The sequence below is a fragment of the Daphnia magna genome, linkage group LG9 (assembly GCF_020631705.1).
Source record: "Daphnia magna isolate NIES linkage group LG9, ASM2063170v1.1, whole genome shotgun sequence".
Lineage (NCBI taxonomy): Eukaryota > Metazoa > Arthropoda > Branchiopoda > Diplostraca > Daphniidae > Daphnia > Daphnia magna.
Window position 1 is genome coordinate 10148610 of NC_059190.1, and position 22674 is coordinate 10171283.

A 22674-nucleotide genomic window follows, 5' to 3' on the forward strand; every position below is an offset into this window, starting at 1 on the left:
TCGATATCCTGGACAATATCATGAGCGTACCAAACGGTGCTGAACATGTGGGAACTCCCCAACCAATTATAGAAGCAATCGAGAAACTTCAATCAGAAACCAAACTACACATCCTTAAAGCGGATAAAGGCCGGAACACAGTAATCTGGGAAGCAGACGCCTACGACAGGGAGGCAACTAGACAGTTGTCAGACATAACTACGTATACGGAATTAACCTTATCTGAGTATCACTCTCACCTCCAACGAATCCATTGCCTATGTGAGACTCTCTCTGAGAATCTACTAGCTAATGGTTACATAACAACAATGGAGGACGAAGCAATACGCTCCACCGAAACACGTGGAGCATATATTTACTTTCTGCCCAAAACCCACAAAGACATAAACAAAACAAGCTTAACATTTCCTGGGCGACCAATTGTTGCTACCTTCACATCAGGAACTTATCTACTCGACAAACTGATAACAGAGGTTACTGCACCTCTCCTCCCCCGAATACCGGGTTCACTAATTGACACTAGCGACCTCGTGGATAAACTTCCTAAACAAAAGTTACCTGAGGGTACACTCATCACCACAATGGATGTGACCAGCCTATACCCAAACATACCATGGGGTCCTGGCATAGAGGCCGCAACCTCATTCTACACCAGCAACCTGGAATTCTTGCAACAGGTCGCGGAACAAAACAATCTACTCCGACCACCCCACCCAGCACTATTCAAAAGAATTCTCAACACTGTCTTATGCAACTCTATCATTAACTTCAAGGATATACGGTTTTTTCACCAAACCAAAGGCACGGCCATGGGTTGTTGTATCTCGGTCTATTTCGCCAATTGCTATATGTTCCACCTTACTCAACCGGTGATCGAAAGACCTCCAGGTTGGCTTATCACCTTCCTAAGATTCATAGACGACATTCTCATCATCTCGAATCACACGGGACCCAACGAACTACCTGAATTAATTAAATCTATAACTACGGAGCATATAGCGTATACACACACGCAGCCCAGCCAATCGGACAATTTTTTGGATATCACTATCCACCTCAAAGCTTCTACCAACACACTTGAAATCTCACCTTATACTAAGGAAACGGCCTCGGGAGCCTATTTACACCCAGCCTCCAATCACCCCGGTCATGTCCTTTCGGCCATACCGTACTCTCAATTTTTAAGATTACGACGAAACTCGTCTACAATTGATATATTCAAAAAACACGCCCGAAAAATGATGACCGACTTCAAAATTATGACATACGACAAGAAACTACTCAAGCGCAGCTATAATAAGGCCCTTTGCGGGAACCCAACATTGACTAGTACTACGAAACAGACTAATAACGACGTATTCCGGCTCATTACAACATTTAACAAATACACTAACTGGAAACACAAGTTGTACCAACTAAAAAACCTCTACAACTATATCCTGGACCATTACAGTAAAAATGGACCTTTCCAGAACTGGAAACACATTCGGGTACTCCAAGCTAAGCGTCCCGCAATCGTCTTCACTAACGGACCTAGCATTAACTCCAGATTTTCTGGACAAATCAAGAAACCGTTCAACACCTACCCAGGTGGGACGCAGGCTAACATGGGACTCACCAGTACCCAGCACGATACATCGCAACCAGGCAGAAGCTACCCAAGCCTCCACAGCCCTTACACCACGCTGGAATTCACCAACACAAACCAGCAACATGCCAGACCAGGCCCAACATATCAATCTCGACTGGGCGGCCCACATCGTCGAAACCCGACAAGGGAACACCAACTCGGGCACAGTACAAAGAATACTGGATCGGGGACTAACATCCAGGCAGGGAAGCCTTGACTGGGGCAACACCTACCTTCGACGGAAGGGGAAAACCCTTAAAGAATACTATATGTTAACACCTACCCAACCAAAACACCGCGGAACCATTTTGTATAATGGAAATACAGCGTATCACTTCTCCAGAATCGCACCTGCATCATCCCGGCCCTTTAGGCCGATCTACAAATTCCTCTCGCAAACTGGATCCCATGACTGGATCTCGATCGGCCGTGAAGATTTTGAATTATTGGAGCCTTTGGTGCCCACAGCCAAACACCTGGCTGCACTCTCAGCCTTAACACAACAATAAGTTCTGTATAACACTTGCACTTCCTAATAAACTGGTTGTCCTTTCCTGGAAAAAGTCTGCTCAAGTCCTTTCCATTGAATAAAACACCGTGCTAAACATACCAATCGGGTAATAAGACATCTCATCATTCTTCTGGACCAACCAGAAGAATGCAAAGACAACAACAACAACAACAACAAAAAATCACACACTGGTTTCTTACCTATTACGGTGCCAATTAGTTTGATTGTAATATGGTTGTTGACCATCCAGGGCCAAACGTTCTTCATCGACTTAAAAGGGGTCACCGGGGGGCAGCTTAATAATTAAATAAACACCAACTACTGAACACAAGGGATACTACCACCAAACTGAGCCAACTCATTTGGTTGCCTTTTCTTATGACTGTTCCAGGTCTTTTCCATTCAACAAACACCTTGAGGTGCTCTTACAACAAGAAAACCTCACGCAATTATGCAACAGAGAGGGCTTGGCAACAGGCCTCGCTTGGCTCGACCTAATCGCTCTCCACGAGGAATTAGGTAACCAACCGATCCGTTATTACTCCCGGTTGCCGGAGCACTTCCAACACCTACTCAAGAGTGACGACACATGGATCACACTGGATATTTCTATCTATAACCATGCGGGTCTCTCCGGGACCGCAATCAAACGGATCGCATATAGACAAATCCGATTCGACCCGGGGACCAGAACCAGGATCCTATGAAATTATTAACCCTACCACAAAACTACATTTACTGGTTTAACCTACCAATAGGATTTACCGCGAACTTATGTGACTTTAAAGCGATTTACTTCTCGCCTCTTGTGTTCGAGGTCCTGCACCCCGTAACCAACAACGGACCACTATCTATCAAACTCGCCACACGGCCATCCAAAGACGACGTTGAATGGTTAAAAAACCAACGCGACAATCCTAGACGCCACAAATGTATGTACATTAATTGTCTCGAATTGGCCTGTTGCCCAACCCTATTGGTACCCACCATTGAAAATGGTGGAACAACACCCCACAAGCATTGTACCAGTTTTTTCTGCCCGCGATGCTACGAAATGTGTCCTATCAACTCGGACTTATAATAAACAAATTGGAACATGAAAACAATTGACTGAGTTCGAAATAATCAAACCTACCTTAAACCTAACTTTGCTTATCCTAAAAAATAATCCTGAAAAAAACCTACCCTAAGAACAAACCTATAATTAACCTACACTACATAAACCTAAAATTAACCTACCTGGAATAAACCTATAATTAACCTACACTACATAAACCTAAAAATTAACCTACCTGGAATAAACCTACCCCACTTTAACCTAACAAATTAACCTACTTTACTTAACCTAACTATCACCAAAAAATGGTCTTAATATCCTAACTAAACCTGACCTGGCCTAACCTAACCCATTCCCCTGACAACCTAAAAAAACCCACGAGCCTAACCAATCCTAACCTGGCCTAACCTAACCCAATCCCCTGACAACCTATAAAACTTAACTATCCTAACCAAACCGAACCTAGCCTAACCTAACCCGACCCCCTGATAAAACCCTCGAACAAATCAGTTCAATTATTCTCGACCAAACACAACATAATTTTCGGAAGGGTCGGTTATACCCTCTCTATCATCCGAATGGTTCTCATGCCAAAATCAACCTTAAACAGAACGGTTGTGGTTCAATCCATAATTACATGGTATTGCCCCGAGGCTTACACATCTAACTACCCATCACTGGGAAAAATCAATCAACGGATATCATGGGTATCCCCAATAAGCGGTTGCTTTTCCTCAATATATGGCAAGAAGGGCTACCTCAGCCTCGGTCAATGTCGTACTGGACGGCTGCGGGGAGTGCACGGGAACCCGACTGACCAGCACCATCCCGGCGGGGAAGATCTCAGCCAAACTAGACTAACCGCTGCGGGGGTGGGAGCGTACGCCTGTGCGGGGCCCTTGTTACCCTACGCACTCCGTTGGGCGAGTACACCCTGAGTTGGGGCAAACCTTTCTCCTATAAAAATCCACTACTTGGACGAACCAATCCAGCGGGTATCCTGATTACCCTCTCCAACAGTTGTAACCTTTCAACTGCTCAACAGCCTATGATGGAAGTGATTACCTCAGCCCCGGTCTATGCATACGGGACGGGTCCGAAGGTTACACGTGAACCCGACTGACCAGCACCACCCCAGCATGGATGATTTCAGCCAAGCTAGACAAACCATTGCCGGGGTGGAAGCGTACGCCTGTGCGGGACCCTTGTGACCCGACGCCTTTGTCCATTGCACCCTGGGTGAAGCGGTTTTTTCTTCGCTGTCTCTCCATCACACATGGATTACACACAACTAGCACGGCTCTTTCTTAAACTTGTTTATTTCTGCCAGCCCTGACCTAAATCCATATAAAATCAATTACTTTTTAATTTTAATCTTGCATGCGCTTGAAAGCCAACCCTGTAAGGGGATCTTGTGCCGTACAAGCCAAAATAACGAACAAATCCCCGCACCGGATCGACTAAAAAGCTCCCCGATTGGCGCGGGGCAAAACGCTACCCCTATAAGAATTTCCATATATTAAGTACAACTATTGCGAATTTTTCATTTTTCAAATCTATATATATATTTTTATATTTTTTTTTTTTCATATTTTTTGCTTGAAAATATTGGGGTGTGAGAATATTTTTTTTTCGAGTTGACAACCTCCGCTATAACTCCTCAACCGTATGCACATCACAATAATTTTATAATGTAATAATCAACAGCTAATAAAAGCATCCAAATTCCATCACATTAATGAACCATGAGGCAAGTGGTAACTCTGGAACAACCGAGAGGTCGCCGACTCTATTTCTCGAGGTTCACCGCTTGAGAAAAGCGGAAAAGAGGTAGAAATAGGAATCGGCCCCGATCCTAATCGGGGCACATTTTACCAATCGGGTTTCGAAATTCGGGTCTTAGGGCGGGGCGTTCGGGGCTCGGGGTGACAATTTTTTAATCTCGATCTCAATCGGGGTTGTATCGGGGTGCCTAATCGGGGATGCAACCCCGATTGTATTCAATCGATCGACGTAAAAACATAATCGATCGAGTCGAAATAAATTATTATGATGAAAAACGGGGAGTTCTCCCCGGTTGCCCCGATAAAAAACCCGACCCAAATTCGTAGTTTGAATTCAGGCGCCAATTTTGCAAATGGCGTCGGGGTAAGCGGGTTAACCTCGATTTTTGCTCTGCCCCGGCTGACGAAGTGGCACCCCGATTCAGCTCCAATTGCCCTTTTCCGGGATGGGCGGGGCAGTTAACCCGATTTTGGCTAATCGGGGCCGATCCCTAAACGCCATTATTTGGTAGCATTCCTTTGTTGTGTAGCTATATGGCATCTCTGTAGTCTCTAGATATTTAATATAGCTGACGACGTAAATACTTGAAAATGGCGCTATGAAAAATCTAGAATTTGACGTTTTCTGTCTTTTGAGGAAAAATAGACTAAATCTGGCGTTGCATATGATCACTATCATTAAACTACTAAGATATAACAACTAGGGATCAACCACGAGCATATCGGGGCGCTTTTTGGCCAATCGGGGATCACATTTCGGGGCATCGGGGTTGGGCTTTCGTGACTAAATCGGGGTACGCGCAACCCGATAACTGCAACTAATCCATTTATAGTAAAACCTAATCGATCGAGTATTTCGACCCGATTGCCCCGATTACAACCCCGATTATATTTATTCTGCCCGCCTACCCCGATTTTTTACAATGAATGTGGCTTGATATTAAAAATAAAATCAAATGAAATCATTTTTCTTTAATTTGATTCTATTTTCTCTTGGTTTATCCGGTGGGTAATAGTAAAAATCGCGGGAAAAAAGGGAAATTGCGGAAATTTACAGTATTTTTGGGAAAAAACTAGAAATTAAGGAAATTTACGCAAATCAACCAAATAGAAAAGCCAAATAGGCAAATACGGACATATTTCCCGAGGCTCAACCTGGAAAAGAGTAGGCGAACCCTGAACAAGCAAAAACTTTCCTTAAGAAATGGATTTTGCACCAAAAAATCGCTGGCTAGGTTCAAAATTCTTAAAATTAAATTTTAGACAAAACCAAATTAACTAAAAGTTGTTGAAAGAAGCCCCTGATCGCCAGGGTTTCTTGTTTAAGGCCCAGTCGTCGGGAACTCGGGCCGACCGGATTAGATCCCAGGGCCAGCTTACCCTTGGCATCGCAGTCCAATGCGATACCAATGCGGCGAGCTACGACTCTAATGTATTATAGTTCATTTTCGATATAATTCGACTACTGAAGCAACTTGTTATTATTATAAAATAATAACAATCTAATTATTATTAATAATTAATTATAGCACATAACGTGCTATAATCTATAATATTGAAGATAAACTGCTTTAACGGTTATTTATTAAATAGCCTACGCCGATTCCTGACAGTTTCCTGAACAAACATTTCCGAAAACCACAGGTAAGTTTCCTGATAATATAATCAAACTAAACGCAGAGATGTAAATCTTTCTATATGTACTGTATTTCTTCACAGCAGGTCTTCGTCTGATATTACAATAACTGTGTCAAACACATTTCTTGGTCGTGGCATTCAGACGTGGTTATATAATAAATAATTTTCAATAATAATTCTGAAAAGTGACTCCAATGGAATTTCGTTTTCCCAAGATTTTACGATTGACTTTTCTCGGAGTCAATATCGTGCTCATGGTTAACTGTTTCGTAATATCTTAAGTTGGCGTAAAATGCTTCCGTCTCGTTATTAAGTTAACGAAGAGTCTGAAAGCTTCAGCAGAGAATTTTAAAAATCATGCGTTAAAACATTATTTCTGATGATGTGCTTGTCATCAAGTTAACTAAATATGTGTTGAAAATACAGTTGACAGGTATAGCACTTCTGGCGCTTTCTGCATGTTCCATAGTAAAGCGCCAAGAATTTATAAAAGAATCTGAAACTAATAAAGTGATGGTCGAAATGGACAACAACGCTAGTCTGAAAATGCTCGTAATGGCGACAGTAATCAGTATCTGCTTATATTCCTCAGTTTCTTCCGTTTCTGTGGAGCTTTCGGCGACAAAATATGCCTCGTTTCTTAAGTAAGATTACAAAATCACGATTATGATTCTAATTATTTACACCTTTTTTGGTTTCATTGATCTGCTTCTGCACTGGACGGTTTTCTTCTTCTGCCAGTAGGTATCTTGTTTTCGCATCCCTAAATCTTGCATTAGTAATTGTTGGTGGAATAATAGTTCTTCGTTTCTCCAAAATTCCGCAAGACTGGCTGAGCGAGCACATGGCCGATTACAATTATAATCAAACTTCGAAAGACCTTGTGGATAAAATTCGAGCAACTCTTGGATGTTGTCTTGTCCATAGGATGAACAATCTAGAGGAACTAAAATATGCCACAGAAAATCAAATTGTGACAGCGTCATGCTGTGATTCTCATCATCAAGAAAAGTGTCGTCAGTTTTTGAGAAATCAATCTTTTCAGTTAATGAGATGGGAGGATTTAAATGGAATAGTTGTTACGGAGGTAACTACTATTGCTGCGCTTAATCTATTTTCTATAGTTTTAACTTATTTTGTTTTTCCGATAGGGATGTATTCCACAAATCGCAGATATTTGTGAGCGCTTCTCCGGATTCACGTTGCCATTTTTTATCCTTATTGGATGTCTTGACTTATCTGCCATATTGTTGTCTACAGCTTTATGTTGTAGAATCTAAAAAATACAAATTACCATCACGCAGTTTAGGTTTAATTCCTCCTGTGAACTTTTGCAATTTAACTTACGGTATCAAATGCAGAAAACCTTGATCTTTTCCGGAATCTTCCCAGCACGTATCTTGAAATGACTTTTTGAAATTAAGATCTGATATATGTTATTAATATTTTGCATTGACATGTTTTCATTAATGTTTGCAGGTGGCACATGCCTAAAACAAGTCAACAAATATTTACATTACAAATTTTCAAAGATGTCTGCCCCTCTCTTCCTCCCCAAAGAAAACTTTGATTCCAATGACGATTTTGAAAAAAAACGAGAAATGGCAAAGAAAGCAGCGTCAACTTATAGCTGACGGAACTGTTACCGTGACAGCTAGATTTAGTTGAACAAACAATAAAACTTGATCTAAAAACACTAATGAGGCAAAAGTGTGTGCATGCATGATAGAGAAATTGACGGGAAGAAACACATACAAAAATTTCAAAAAACAAAAAACAAACAAAAAAACACGTACCTTTTAGCATGTTTCGACATACTTTCTTTTTTCTTCTAGGACGTGTTAATGCCACGTATCTGACAGTATAAATTCCAGTTCAGAAGCAGCACAAATAGCCGATTTTGCAATCTGTTTCACCTTGGCTTTCAATACAAATGCTTTTTAGTTGTACGCTGTTTACAACTTGCTCACTCAGCCTAATCTGAAATAGTCTTGTGTTGCCCAACGAAAAATTATCATCAGAATAACTATGAATTCCGTATGGATGAACAAAAGCCAATAACAAACCTTATATCCCAGCCGGAAGAATTTGTCATAGAGCGACAAAGGCTTCCATCCAAAAAGTTGCAACAGGAATCAAATTCTAATGAAGAAACAATCGGAGTGGATTGGTGTTCGTCATCTGCAGCCGAACAAAATTGATCCACGCGAGGAACAAGAGGACAGGACATATTTCTATAAATACAAGGCGAGTTATTCCAATATTCTAGCAAAGTAGCACAGCTAGAAAATACTTACGTTATGGGGAACGTGTTGGATAGCATAAAACCTAATTTGAGGAGCAAAGGATGGTTGCTATTCGTTTTCAAGATGACTGCCAATGTCATTGGCCGAATGACAGGAATTTCACAGAAGAAAAGCCTATAAAGGATTGCACAATGCAAAGTGTGGTGAGATGAGAAACTCCCACGTAGAAATTAAATAATTTAATTACGGAAACACTGCATCGGTGGAGCTCTGAATATTCAAGCATCCTCCACCATTAAACGCATCCGTATCACACACGTCCTGTTTTCCAAAAGTGTTTGTGGATCCACATTTTAAAATGTCAAAAGTGTTTCCTTTAATTTCAAAAAGTCCGCGAACAGCAGCCAGGCAGGGCTGCAACTGTTGGCGAGACATGTTATGCCAAGGCTTGTTGTCTACCAACTAGAAAAATAGACGTATCGAGATCTATGAATTTCATAGTTGGTTAACAACAAAACAATTTACCTGTCCACTGTCGTACTTGCCTTGACCATATCCGGGACAGAAACTTGTACGAATAGGTAGCGAGTTGGGTCCATGCAAATTCATGTAGGGAAACAGAAGAGACCAAAATTTGAAGCTTAGCTCCTTAAATTGTTCAATCGGGTGACATTCGTAAATCCAGCCAGGAGCAAAAACAGCGGCAGAAAGATTGTACTGCCTAACAACTGAAAAGGCTGCATCCGTATTGAATCCACCGCCTCCGAAGCAGTTCCGACCGAAAACGTCGATGCCAACATACACGTCGAATATTCTTTCTTTTGCCAGAATTGCAGAATTCGCCAGATCAATCGGTTTCCATACATAATTTAAGAAGATCCCATCACATGAATCGAAAAAGTCTCTGAACATGGAAAATTCAAAATATGTATTAAAAAAAGGTAAAAATGATAAAAATATATTTAATAATTTAAAACGGCATGAGCCGAGACAAAATAAGAGAAAGACTACAAATAGTTATTACTTATTTTTTGCATTTAGCTCATTCTGCCAATCCAGTTTTCCGTCTTTGGTAACACTATCGTACCAGATTATCTTACCGCAATTTCCAGCGAAAACGAGTTCTTGTTTTAAGCGACGGAGAAAGTAAAGCACATTATCTATCAGCGTTTCTTCCAATGAGTTTTCAATATTGATAAGCCAGCCATCACAATTATGGTGCAGTGTTAATTCAGTTAGTGAATTGACAAATTCATTGACTGCATCTTTAGATGAAAATATTTTTGTGCAAGTGGCAGTTCCCTCATCCCATTCCGTGATTATAGTACCTACGCAGAAAAATAAATCAAGCACAAAGATAATCTAACTTTTTATGCAAGGTACCCAGAATAGGGACTCCGTGAAGGTGGGCTGCATGGACCCAGCAGGGTGGGGGAATGGTAATGAAATGATGGCTGAAGTAGACAAAAATATCAATGATGCCCCACTGAATGAAACTATACGCCTCAGCGTTTGAACATCCTTCAATGAAACTTAGATCAAAAGAACAAACATTAAGATTTAAGATAATTAACATGAACATGTTTAATTATTTACCTGTCTTCAAGATATCCACCTTTTTTAAAATATTAAGTCAGCATTAAATACTCACAAAGCATAAAGAAATAATTCATCATATGAAATGACAACCTCACCCTTCATATCATGACAGATAAGAGTTTTCGGTACATTTTTTGTAGACTGTTCCCTGAAACTTCCACCAGGTCCAGTAGCCGTAAAACATTGCTGCACAACCTGGGATCTCGTACGATCAGTGAGAGGTTTCCAGGTTTTCAATTCCTCAAGCGAACGAATTGGAACTGATAACGACTTCTCGCAAAATTCCTCACTCATTATTTAGCTGGAAATTATTATTTTTCGAATAAAATATACACTTTTCACATATGAGACGATTTAATTCCGTAACTTGTTTTGTTTGTTGTTGTTTGGGTGCTACAGCTGGTGAACGCAATGCTGCCTTAAGCTCCGTTGGAAAAGGGGTACCCTCTTGCGGGGAATACTATTTTTTTTTAAACGAGGATCTCGGGTCGGGGCATGAAGTACGTACACCAGGAGTAGTAACGCCTGCAAAACAACTTGAGCTCCGCATGTTGAACTCCGTAGATGGCGTTGCGGGTTGTCGGTCTCGAATTTGAAGGAAGGGAATAGCAGGAAGCAGACCAATTTTGAACTTCGTCACCGAACAAAAACATAGCAGATGAAATTCAAAATCTAAATTATAGTTATGAAAACATAATTTCTAACGTGCAGAAGATGGTTTCTCCATAACCATAAGACGCTGCAGCCGCAGGCCCCAGCTAGGGCTCGGCCCCGTGTCCAATGGGTAGGTATTTGGGCGAATGGGTAGGTCTTCTCGGCAAAAAAATTGGATCTGGTGGGTAACGGTTCCTAAGACTTTGTGCCCACTACCTACCCGGGTACCATGTGGGTAACACAATTTCGAAAACCGTTTCCATTACCCGGGTTCAAAACCTGGTTATCCCAGATTTCCTACCCGAGTTTTTCCCTGAAATCAAGTGACGCCCTTTGAATTTCCCGCCACAAAAATTTTTTTTTGCTACCCTCCCTTTTAATTTAACTTGGGGCTTTGCAAGCTGCCATTTTCCAAGATGGCGGTGGGTAAACCCGGTTTGGCCATCAAATCCGCCCACCCTACCCACTTTGGCAAATAGACTACCCGGATCGCTCATGGGCGACTTTTTTTGGCGACGAACCGCGGGTAAACCGGGTTTTCGAGAACCGGGGCCGAGCCCTAGCCCCAGCAGACCAACTTGGACACAAATGAGATTTTGCGCATTTGTGGAGAACGCGCAACGCAGGATGTTTTACTGCTCTATTGACTACCAGGTGCAGGGCTGCCACTTCTAGGGATATTTCCCTTTTTAGGGGGATTTTGGTTCTTTTTTTGTAATCTAGGGGGGAAGATTCTGAAATCTAGGGTCTAGGGTCTGTCCAGGTTGATTAAAAAAATATAAGGGATTTAAAATTTTTTTCGCCTTAGTTTATTGGTCGTTAAGGATTTTATGGTTAGTGAGTGATAAATATGGCACCACTGGTGCCAAATTGCTATTCCCGCCTTTAAAAAAAAAGACATGTTATGAGAGCCACCAAGTGGTCAATCGCGGTAAAAAAATACATCTAAATTGTGAATCGGGGTACTACAGCAACTACAGCTACTACCTACTAGCCTACTACTACAGCAACAGCCAAGAGCCCAAGACCCAAGAGGCAACAGGCGTAAACATTCACTTACGAGTTAGGGGCCGTTCACAAAATACGTAACGCATTTTTGGTCAATTTTTGACTCCCCCCTCCCCCCTTGTAACGGTCCGTAACAAAGTTTACTACCCCCCCTCCTAAAAATACGGAACAAATGTTCAAACCCCCCCCCTCCAAAACCAGAATCATATAATTGAGAGAAAATGACTGCAATGGAGAAAATACCATTTAGCAGACAACAGTTGTCATGACAACAACAAAAAAAGAAGCTAAACAGCATTTTTTTTTCTTTTTCTGCAGAAATTAAAAGTTCCACGAAATAATTGTTCTGGTACGTAACATTTTATGAAAACCCCTCCCCCCTTGTAACAAAGCGTAACAAAACCAACGACCCCTCCCCCCCCCTTTCGCGTTACGTATTTTGTGAATGATCCCTTATGACGATTGGCGATTTTAGACGAAGCGTGAATGACGTCAGAATCAATTTGTGAATCTTGAAAGTTAAAATTAAAAAACAAATGGTATGAACACATTTTGTTAATTTTTTTTTCTTGTTTTAATATCAACGGAAGCAATTTTTTTATTTCTAATGTGATGTTTTTGTGATTGTTTCATGCGTTTATTTAATCCAGTAAACAAAAGTACAAAGATTTCTAGTTTTTTTATTAAAACTTAAAAGGTAATGACTATAAGGATAATAAATTTCTGAACAGTTATTGAAAAATCTAGGGTAAAATTTAGGGATTTAGAAAAAATACATTTAGGGATTTTTCTGGGTATTTTTTTTTTTGCTTTTAGGGTTTTTGTCCCTAGACTGGCAACGTTCCAGGGTTCCCCCTTCTCAAAAAGTGGCAGCCCTGACCAGGTGGAAGGACTAGATCTTTATTGCCATCGGGCCGATCGTTCATATCATATGGTAATGGCTGTGGTTATCATTCGGCTGGTTGATACCATGGAAGTGAATTTAATGGAGAAACTAAACATTTCTGTTTAAAAGTTTTTATTTCGCAATTAACTTTGTTTCAGCATTCTGCATTAGCCATTAGTATTCTTTTTTGTCTAAAATATGATAACACTATGGAGTAGAGGAAGCATTGCTTATACTGAAACTCAGTTCTCCGATACGATGGAAGGAAACAAAAGATCGCCAATAGCTTTAAAATCCTACATAACTTACAAGGCTGAGCTGTTATGGTCGCGCTGGGAATGGGAAGAATCAACGTGCTTTTAAGAACCTAAGACAATTACAGGAAAGGAATCAACCGTCGGCGTCCTAACCACTTCATGTCCACAGTACATTTTCCACGTAAGATCATTTGTGCAATCGAAATGCACAATAGAATACCATTCCCATCTCTACTTTATTCTTTGCAGGAAAATGCACAATTAAAAACGAAAAAAATCCAATTCTGGGTGCCTAGATATGTCAGTATGTATTCCCAATCATTTTTTTTTTATGACTGCCGCTAGTATTGTTCGATGGATTAAACTTTATTTCGCTTATAGTAATAGTGTGGATGGTGTTGGCTTCAGTTAAGAAAACATCCGCTACCACAAATCCACGCCTGTTTGATTGATACGAAGGAGATTTTTCGTTGTCTTCTTTATGCTGATGTTGGAAATGAAAGTAAGTATAACCCTTAGGTATGAAATTTACGAAATAGGTTGATTAAAAAATTCCGCTCTAAGGACTAGATGAAAAGACGTTTTAGTTATTGCATGGCAATGGTTTGATTTACCCTGTTCAATGGGGGGGATTATTTAACATACCGTACATAACGTACTGTCGCGCCGACGACATTTCTAAGCATCTATCGGGAAAATTGTGACCAAAAAAAACGCCACCTAATGGACAATTATTCAGCTCATGTTGAAGTAGTCGTTGAAAATGTCGTAACTGATGAAACGGGATGAGATTTTTCATCTCACTATAAACTTATTTTGCAAGGAGGTGACTCGTAATTGACAATTATTTCACTGTCTCTCTATTCAACAGGCAGTTATTTTATGACGAAAGTAGGTATGGAAAATTATGTTTGGTTTTCTAATCTTGTAAGTTTGCCAGATTCAGCTGAGTGAACTTGAAGCTTTGAAAAGTTAATCAAAACAACTGCAATGGCAGTTCCTAATTCAGGAAACTTTTGTTTGACATCTTTCTCATGTGAACTTTGAAGGGCCTTTTTACATCAAAATGCAACCAACCCAGAAATTGTGCTACAATAATGATCGAAGATGCTAACATTTGCCATTCATGCTTTACGATTAAACTTTAGACAGCATTTTGTTTCTTTGATTTCTGACTAAATGATTCCAACAACAGCCTGGTTGCAGACTTTTAGCCAATTTATTGCAGTATTTAAGATCCAATCATTAACACACACAAATGCCAAGGTAAGCAATTGTTTCTACACTGAGGCCTTTAATCTGAGAATGTAGTTGAGAAGATAACGCCGGAAACGTCCGCTGTACACAGGTCTTCATTCTTCGGAAGGGATGGTATGCCGGCCTTTGTAATCTGACACCGATCTACCATTGGGACGGCCAACGGCTCTCCTGCACTGGCAGCTGTCTCGAAAAATTTCAATAATAAGAAAGGAAAGAATTTCTTTAACAAATTATTCCATCTTTTATATGCTTTGTCCATTTTTATAGATCCTCTTGACTTTCACAGTGTTTTTGTGGCCATCTGGACAGAGAAAAATTTAAAAAACACTATTTTAAACGAAACAAATGCCGAAATGTTGATCCCTGTCCCGATTGAACGACTCGCCAGCGGTCGAAATCTTGTAGACTGAAAAAAAATAAGCTTTTTTTTTTTTTTTTTTGCTGGCAATTATAAATCACAACAACGGCTACTGGAGCGTTGGATTTTTGCCAAATACTTCATTTTTCCATCTAGGGCTTAAAAATCGCCATCTAACGGCCGCGTCAGCAAACTCAATGAAAGAAATGGAAAGGAAGAAAGATGCAACGAAAAAGATAATAAAAGAAAGCGTCCAGTAACCAATAGTTTACACTGATAAAGGCACATGTCATCTTAAGAAAAAAAAAAGAAAAAAGGAAAAATCCCTGAGGCTCCCCTTCTCTTCTGGGGTAAATGCCAAACTTTTCTTCTTTATTACGACAAAGGGAGGAGGAGAGAGAGTCTGCCCTTGCCAGACGGTAATAGCCAGTCAGTGTGGGGTGTGTTCTCGAAGGAGTTTTCTTGTAAACTTTCCCAGACGCTTGTATCAAACACGGAGAACCGGCCCTCTACAAACAAAAAAGTTTCTCCTGGGGCAAGTCAAATAGTTAAAAGTTCTACGCATTTGTACGCGCAACACATACAGTTTGGAATAAAGCGTGAGGCATCCAACCGATTCATTAGAAATTCATGAAACTTTGATAAATGTACTTGGACGAGGGAAAACCATGGCCAGGAATGACTATACCAACCCTCATCGTTTGTATACGCGACATTCTACAGTCTCCCCCTAGCGATAATTAAAGAAGAAATTAAATACAAACAAATGAATCTTTTTTTTTTTTTTTTTCCTTAAACATACACATTTTATCGTTCGCCTTTTTTCTCTTTCCCCCCCGACTCGAGTATACATTAAGGTTTGAGCATTGCCCTTCCAAATCGGCCGGCTGATATCAGTGTGTGTATCCGTCTACACGTGCCCAAGGGTTCGGTATCCGATAAAAACTAGAATTTTCCATTTATTTTATTTTTTGTCCTTAAAAAGAGACTCGTCATCCAAATGCATTCGTCGAATGAAAATAGAAAAAACACAGACACCGGTTTTTTTTAAGTTTGATATCGATCCTATTCAGAGTTTCCTACTATAGGCCCACATTTATTATTTCCTAGAATAGAATAGAGAGAAAGAGGGAAGGGAATCGTCCGTTATAGACAGGGGCTGGCAGCCATGACACCGGCTTCCCCCTTTTTTTCGGCCATGCTCAATACAATTGAAACCAGCATCCGTCCCCCTTGTATAACAACTTTTTGGTCGGGGAGTAAGAGTTACAACAAAATTCTTTTTCCATATGGTTTTTAATATGAAGGTTTCCGCATTCCCAGGTTTTTAAAACACAATAGTTCCTCATCCAACAGCAATTGTCTTTATCCACAGGTTGATTGTAAAAAGAAATTGGTGACGTCATTCGGGAATTGTGAGGACTCCACGTGCCGAACTTGCGAGGAGGATAAGAAAAAGGCGTAAAATATAACCGACACCCCAACAAAGAATGGGACACATGGAAAATATATATATAAATAAAAGAAAAGAAAAAGAAACAAAAAAAAAATCGATAGTTGCAACGATCGCCTCCACGTGGCGCTCGTATCTCCCCCCACCCCGTTTCACGGCTATAAATGAACTGGGCGAGAAATACTACGACGCACATATCCAAGTAGAGGTTGGGAAGACCCGAAAAAGGGGCGGTCCTTTCCACGTGGCGTTTTTTTTTTCTTTTCCTTTTTTCGTCTTGTTCATCATCAGGGCTCTTGCCCGAGGGGGATCGAGTCTCTGTTCTACCCTACCTCTCCCCTCGTGGAACAGCGACGGAGAAGTAAAACCGTTTTCCCAAAATGATTTGATTATTTTCTTCGTCTACGTGCGTCTCGCTCGTTATGCAAATTCATTTCGTCCAAATCCATTCAATGAGCTATGTCGGTTGGCCAATTGTCCATAAAGTTCACTGTTTCTTTTGTCAAGATTTTGCATTGTAAAGCGTTAAAATGGCGTTGGTATGGCTCCAGCTTTTGGGACATTTCTCCAAACAACATTATTCGACTAGAAAAACTCGTTTAAAATTATTCAGTGTCCGTCTGGTAAAAGGTCTATCATAAAGATATTATTTATTAAAAAAAAAAGAGAAGAAAACTCAATTTCATCGAATGCACCTCGCAGCGATGGTCGGCTGTTTTGAAAAGAATGTTTTTGTCTAATCTCGTGTTGTTCTTTCAAAATAAAGACAATAGATGATGGTAATCAAACTCTTTGAACTGATAGAGAGTCTTTTGTTCGGCTGCCGGTGTGATGTCATGCCAACATTTGACATTCAATTCACGCAGAGTTTGCTGCTGCCGTTTTCGCTCTCCTTCCTTAACTTTATTTTTGGATACAAACTGAGACACACACACACACACACAAAAGAGACTTGGGTTTCTGCAAAAACTTTTGTCTGTTCGAAAGGGTTGAATACGTGGGGTGTATTACGTCGATAGGATTATGTTAAATGAACAATAAAATAAGTTGGTTGGATCGTGTCTGGCGCCATTCGTTATGCAAATTAGACCAACATGAACGTTCAGCAGATGGCGTCCGGCACGTAAGATACTAAACAACAATAACAAATAGCGAAACACGAACGGTTGCATGTTGTCGTGCTTTTTTTTCTTTTCTTTTCCACAACTGAGAAAAACACCTCTTTGAAAAATACATTTTTTGTTTTGTTTTGTTTCCCCTTTCCCAAAAATAGAATAAGTTGAGAAAAGAAAGAAAAATACGATGGAATGTAAACCACATCAACACGTGGAGGAGAAGTAAAAGTAGTCCAATGAACTTTTACACGTTCACCGACATTGATCTAGGTCAAGACCGTTTACATCTGAATAATAATTCAACTGTGCGTGGATTGTTTTCATTCGTCTGTGTGCTCTGAAGTTTGCAGAAAAATGGCGACCACCGGAAATGTAGGCCCTACTAAACAGACAAAAAAATTGGGGGGGGGAAAACAAAAAAAAAGCAGACAAAAAAAAAGAGAACTTTTTATTAGACGTTCTCGGCCAAACGAGATAAAAACTGAACAAAACAGTTGGAATTTCTGTTTGTCCTCCCCCCTCGTTTTCGGCACATTTCCTGTCGACGCCATTTTTGTGTGGAAGTATTAAAGAAAACAAAACAACAACAAAATTAATCGTGTCGTGACAATTATTGGCGTGGTGTACGAGTCGTACGAGTGAGACACGTTCCTGCATCCACCAATGAGAAATGACTGCGAAATGGGCGATGATAACAGTGGCCTGGCACAGCAACACGGCGGCCATGCTTTTGCCAAAAATACACAATTCACAAAATAAATCACAATTGTGCTTATTTCCAAACGAACGTTTTTTTGTTTTCTTTTACACGTTGAAATCAACTATGTGTATGATAAATTTAAATAGCACAAAGTGTTATAGCCCTCTGAAAAAAGAAAAAAGAAAAAAAATCAGAGGTTTCGTCGAGAAATGTCGAGAAAAATATGAAATTTATTCCACCAGGTGGCGTTGCTAGAAGGGCAAATCACTATGATGGTGAACGTGACCGGCCGCATGTTGTTCAGTCTCTGCCGATCGGCTGTTGGGTGAACATCGCAGCAGCCGCTATCCGTCGGAAACAACCAAATCTCCCCCCTTTCCCCCTTTTTCCCCCCTCGTTGTCTAATTTTCAGAAAACAAGAAAAAAAAAAAAGTGAGTTTCCTGTTGGTGACCATGCGCAGATCACCGACAAAGGTTGTTGTTAACTTGAAGTGCCGTTAGTTTCAAATGTTTTGTTTTGTATCAAAATAATCAAAAAAAAAAGTCGATGAAAAGAAATGCCCAACAAGTCGATTCAAAATGGAGAATGTTGCACACCGGCCGGCTGCCTGTCGCTCGTTGACGGTGGCCTATTAGCAAGAGAAGTCGACGCTGATTTGTCTGAAGACGGTGACGGTGATGCGGTCAAGGTGCTGTGCAACAACGAGAATTGCACGACCAGTGGCTTGATGCATCGTCAGTGCTTCGACCAATGGGAAGCTTCGATTTTGCATTATTTGCGTAGTTGCGGCCGCGCCCGCAGTTGGTCTGAGCGTCAAAGATGTCAAAATTTGTGGACCAAAAAAGGATACGATTTGGCTTTCAAGGTGAACAATTTGTTTCATTTTTTCTGGTTTGTTTTGCTCAACGAATTGGTGTGTAAAATTGGTGACGATTGGAACATGTTACAGGCCTGCGGGTGCATATGTGGACGCGGTCATTTGCGCAAAGATTGCGAATGGCAGCCGGCAAAGAAACCGTTGGCAACCGAAACGGCTGTTGTCGCCGAACAGGACCAACTACAACAACAACACAACAACAAAAGAATAGGCAGCAACGCGGCCGTAAAACGTTGACAAAATTGCCAGTTGTCGTTGGGTCGCAAGCTGTTCAAACTAAACCCAGTAGTAGTAGTAATAGTAGCAATGGTAGTAGCAATAATAATAGTGCAGCCCAATTGATGATGAACAATCAAATTCGTCATCGGGCCAATAGTCTTTCTTCCACCGGCTCGACGACATCTTCGTCTGGCTCGAGTTCGCCACCTGAGACGGCCGCTGCGTCTTCATCGGCAGCTGCTGGCAACGGTGCGCCCGTCTTTGTGCTCAGCAATAATAAGAATAAACGAACGAGCACCAACGAACGTGAAAGGTATTCATCGATTCGACGTCTCTCTTTTTCTTCTTTAAAACTGGTTTCGTCTACATTGGTTTGTCTTTTTTTCTCGTTTCTTTAATATTTCGCCATTCTCTTGCTTAAACGTTGCCAAATTTTTTGAAAATTCGCAGGCGGGGATCGGGAAATAGTGGACTTTTTGTTCATCGGGCCAACTTTAGTTCATTCAATGCGTTACCACGCCACAAGCTCAACTCTTATCACATTAAAGTAAGTCAGTCAGTCAGTCGTGGCCCTCCCCTCCCTCCGTCTAGGTCGCAATAGACAAGAGGAGTGGGGTTCTTCTTGGTATCAAGGTCATGTGTGTGGATGCGAGAGGGGAGAGAGAAAGAGAGGCTAAAAAAAATGTCTACTGCACGTGGGGGCTCTTGTCGCTATGGTAACGTTACCTGCCCTTTTTTAGGGCTCACACACACACACACACACAAATATTTTAAATGGAATTTTTGCAGCCCACACAGTTGAGACCAAAATGTGTGTTACCATTTTGGCCTAGAGGTTATCGCCTGCGAGCAAAGTTCGTTTTCTTTTATCTTCTGTAAGTCGAGATGAATGTGAATGAACTGAAAATAAAAATAAATAGTAACACTAGAAGCAGATAAGAAAAAATGAATGCACCGGCATTTCTTCCTTGTTGATAAATAGTTTGCCCATTTTATTATTTTCTTCTCTGAAATACGATTTTTTAATATCAATCTTTTTCTTGACTTTAGATGGAAGATGAGGGCAGCTACGGCAACGATGACATTCGTTGTTTCATTTTGTCGAATTTAGCCACCGCTAAAATGTCCAAGACATTTTGCGTCGTCTGCCAGAACGCCATGCAAATCTACGACAGGTACCCGCTCATTGACGGCACCTTCTTCCTGGCTCCGAAGCAGTACTCCAAGGCCTGCATTCCCGTACGTATTTCTATTTTTTTTTGTTTTGAATTACCTCCAGTCACGCGTGCGTGCGTGAGTGAGTGAGTGAGGAAAGCTGCCAAAGTGACCTTGAAAAAGACGAGAAAATGTATCGATCCGGCGATAGTCAATTAGAATTGAACGGCACGTGGAGTAATGGCTCAGACGCGGATTGTTGCGTAGCTTGGCCAAGGTCAATTTTGCGCGAAACCGCTTTTAACCGGTTTAGCTCTCACGATAGTTTTTTTTTTTTTTTACGCTCCGCCTTAACTCGCGTGTTATCATGATTTGTTTTTGAAAAATAATGCAGGTGACTTCGGAAGGACGTCAGCAATATTTAAGCGCTGTTTGCATGGTGAGTGCACTATTTTTGGCTCAAATCGACCTTCTTTTTTTAATTTTTTTAAATAAAATTTTAATTGTTTACTTTTTGCTGTAGTCGTGTCTGGAGGGTTGGACGTGCACGTTGCGATGCCGGTCGTGCAGGACGCCGTGGAACGGCGGTTCGTTTATTCTCGGCACATTGTACTCTTACGACGTTTTTGCTGGCACCCCTTGTTGCCCAGAACGCCTCAGGGTAACCAGTTTATTTATTTTTTGAAATAGAATCGAGAATGAAAGATACTAATTGAAATTTAAATAGTGTAATCAATGCAGCGGATTAGTGGTGCAACCTGAGCAAAGATACCAGAACTTTTCGCAGTACAGTCGCGATTTATCGTGTCCTCACTGCGCCAGTCACGACCACCATTTTGTCAAGCCACTGCCTGGCGTGTTCCAGCTCTTTCGATCTTCCGGTCGGGAACAACACGCCATCACCACACCTCCCACTATTTAACACTGAAATTTACTAATTCAAAAAACAAGAAAAAACGGAATAGGCTTAAAAAAACAAACATCGAGAGTTAGGATACAATTTAGGTTGATAATTTTACACCTAAACCCCCCCATCCCCCCATGAAAGGAATCTTGCAGAAAACATTTAAGAAATCAGGATTCAAAAAAAAAAAAAAAAAAAAAAATTGAGGAAAATTATTTAGCTACATATTTTCTAGTGTCGGCAAAGAAAGTGCGACAATGAAACGAGAAAAATATATAGGCGACCAATCACATTTTTTGCTATTAAAACTAAAAATGAGGTAATGATGAACGTAGAGCTTCTTCGTGACGACAAAAAAAAACAAAAAAACTCAAAATTTTTCTTCTTATACAATAATTATCAAATAGCGATCAAGTGTTTGTCCTTGGTGAGGAATGAGATGTTTCAAGTTCGTTTGAATGTCGAGAGAATTAGTGAGAATTTGCTGTTTGCGTCGCATGAGCAACAGCAGGTTGTGCGTGTTGTGAAGAAGGCCCCATCCCGTTCCCGCTTTATGAAAAAAAAAAGAAGACTGCGGGAAAAAGGGCGGGGTCTCTAGTTGAGCGTGACGCTACGGACCAAGTACAAACCTGTTTATTTTTTCTTAGTATTTTTCGTTTTGTCTATTTCACGTGAATTCTCTCAGCCAAATCAACAGCTGAATGAAATTCCTCCTTTATTTTATTTCTTCTTTCCTAGCTAAAAACATGCAAAAGTCCTTAGAATATATTAAAAACATACGACATTTTTTGCTAGAAACAACTTATTATTAATTTAGCCACATCAACGGCTTGTTTTTGTCGTCAATGTTTATACTACCACTACTGGAAGAAATCATTTCTTGTGCATGTAACTATTTGTTTTGGTTTTTTTTTTTTTTTTTGCTCGGTGGAACAATAAAATTGAGAATTTCTATATTCTTGTTTCATTCAGTTTTTACTAATAGTTAAAATACATAAAATTTGAATGACATTTTTGACCTTGAAAACAAAAACGGTGGTTTTTGCTGTTCAAAAAGATTTTAAAAAAATAAGAAAAAAAACAAGTTTCTGCATTTTAAGCTTTGGCGGTTTCTACTCACCTCCCTCTCGGCAAGGTGGTTTGCAAAAAGTTGCACCTGGCTGCCGTTAGGGGGCAGCTAAGGCGGTTGTCACTTGCACAAAGAAATACATTCTTGACGATAAGGAGAAAATTTCACAGAGAAATTCATAGGTTTTCTGCGATCATGTGACAGTTTTAGTTCATGACACTATTTTTCCTAGAAAAAGGATTGCTTTTAGTGCAACCTACTGATACGAAACGGCTCTCGTTCCGCCCTGGTTG

General features: G+C 40.6%; 2 protein-coding genes and 3 long non-coding RNA genes across 8 annotated transcripts; 2 read left to right on the plus strand and 3 right to left on the minus strand.

Moving 5' to 3' along the window:
- Nucleotides 1-6671: 6671 nt before the first annotated feature.
- On the minus strand, nt 6672-11063 carry LOC116931202 (cytosolic endo-beta-N-acetylglucosaminidase-like). 3 transcript variants are annotated; one of them, XM_045179002.1, is made up of 11 exons: nt 10561-11060; nt 10463-10481; nt 10250-10398; nt 9891-10194; nt 9392-9770; nt 9114-9328; nt 8918-9040; nt 8687-8854; nt 8417-8610; nt 7968-8029; nt 6672-7896 (listed from the first exon to the last, which is right to left on the minus strand). In XM_045179002.1, the coding sequence occupies exons 1-9, from the start codon at nt 10757-10759 to the stop codon at nt 8496-8498; spliced, it is 1671 nt and encodes a 556-aa protein (XP_045034937.1). In that variant the 5' UTR covers nt 10760-11060; the 3' UTR covers nt 6672-7896; nt 7968-8029; nt 8417-8495. The 3 variants fall into 3 exon arrangements, with proteins under 3 accessions (XP_045034937.1, XP_032794614.2, XP_045034938.1); XM_032938723.2 differs by having other exon boundaries at nt 7968-8110; nt 10561-11059; XM_045179003.1 differs by having other exon boundaries at nt 7968-8610; nt 8687-8851; nt 10561-11063.
- A 1929-nt stretch (nt 11064-12992) lies between these two features.
- On the plus strand, nt 12993-15500 carry LOC116930178. Of its 2 annotated transcripts, XR_004398283.2 has the most exons (5): nt 12993-13451; nt 13520-13574; nt 13652-14536; nt 14619-14931; nt 15045-15500. It is a non-coding gene; the product is annotated as an uncharacterized LOC116930178 (long non-coding RNA). The 2 variants fall into 2 exon arrangements; XR_006651362.1 differs by lacking the exon at nt 15045-15500 and having other exon boundaries at nt 12994-13451; nt 14619-15005.
- LOC123475857 lies at nt 14471-18203 on the minus strand. The gene is made up of 2 exons (XR_006651367.1): nt 17037-18203; nt 14471-16973 (listed from the first exon to the last, which is right to left on the minus strand). It is a non-coding gene; the product is annotated as an uncharacterized LOC123475857 (long non-coding RNA).
- A 252-nt stretch (nt 18204-18455) lies between these two features.
- On the plus strand, nt 18456-22266 carry LOC116930177 (headcase protein). The gene is given in 8 exon segments (XM_032937566.2): nt 18456-19022; nt 19107-19211; nt 19214-19566; nt 19704-19800; nt 20304-20492; nt 20803-20847; nt 20932-21069; nt 21136-22266. Coding segments are annotated over 8 exon segments (1431 nt in total). The 5' UTR covers nt 18456-18713; the 3' UTR covers nt 21331-22266.
- LOC123475855 lies at nt 22249-22568 on the minus strand. The gene is made up of 2 exons (XR_006651363.1): nt 22433-22568; nt 22249-22357 (listed from the first exon to the last, which is right to left on the minus strand). It is a non-coding gene; the product is annotated as an uncharacterized LOC123475855 (long non-coding RNA).
- Nucleotides 22569-22674: the final 106 nt, after the last annotated feature.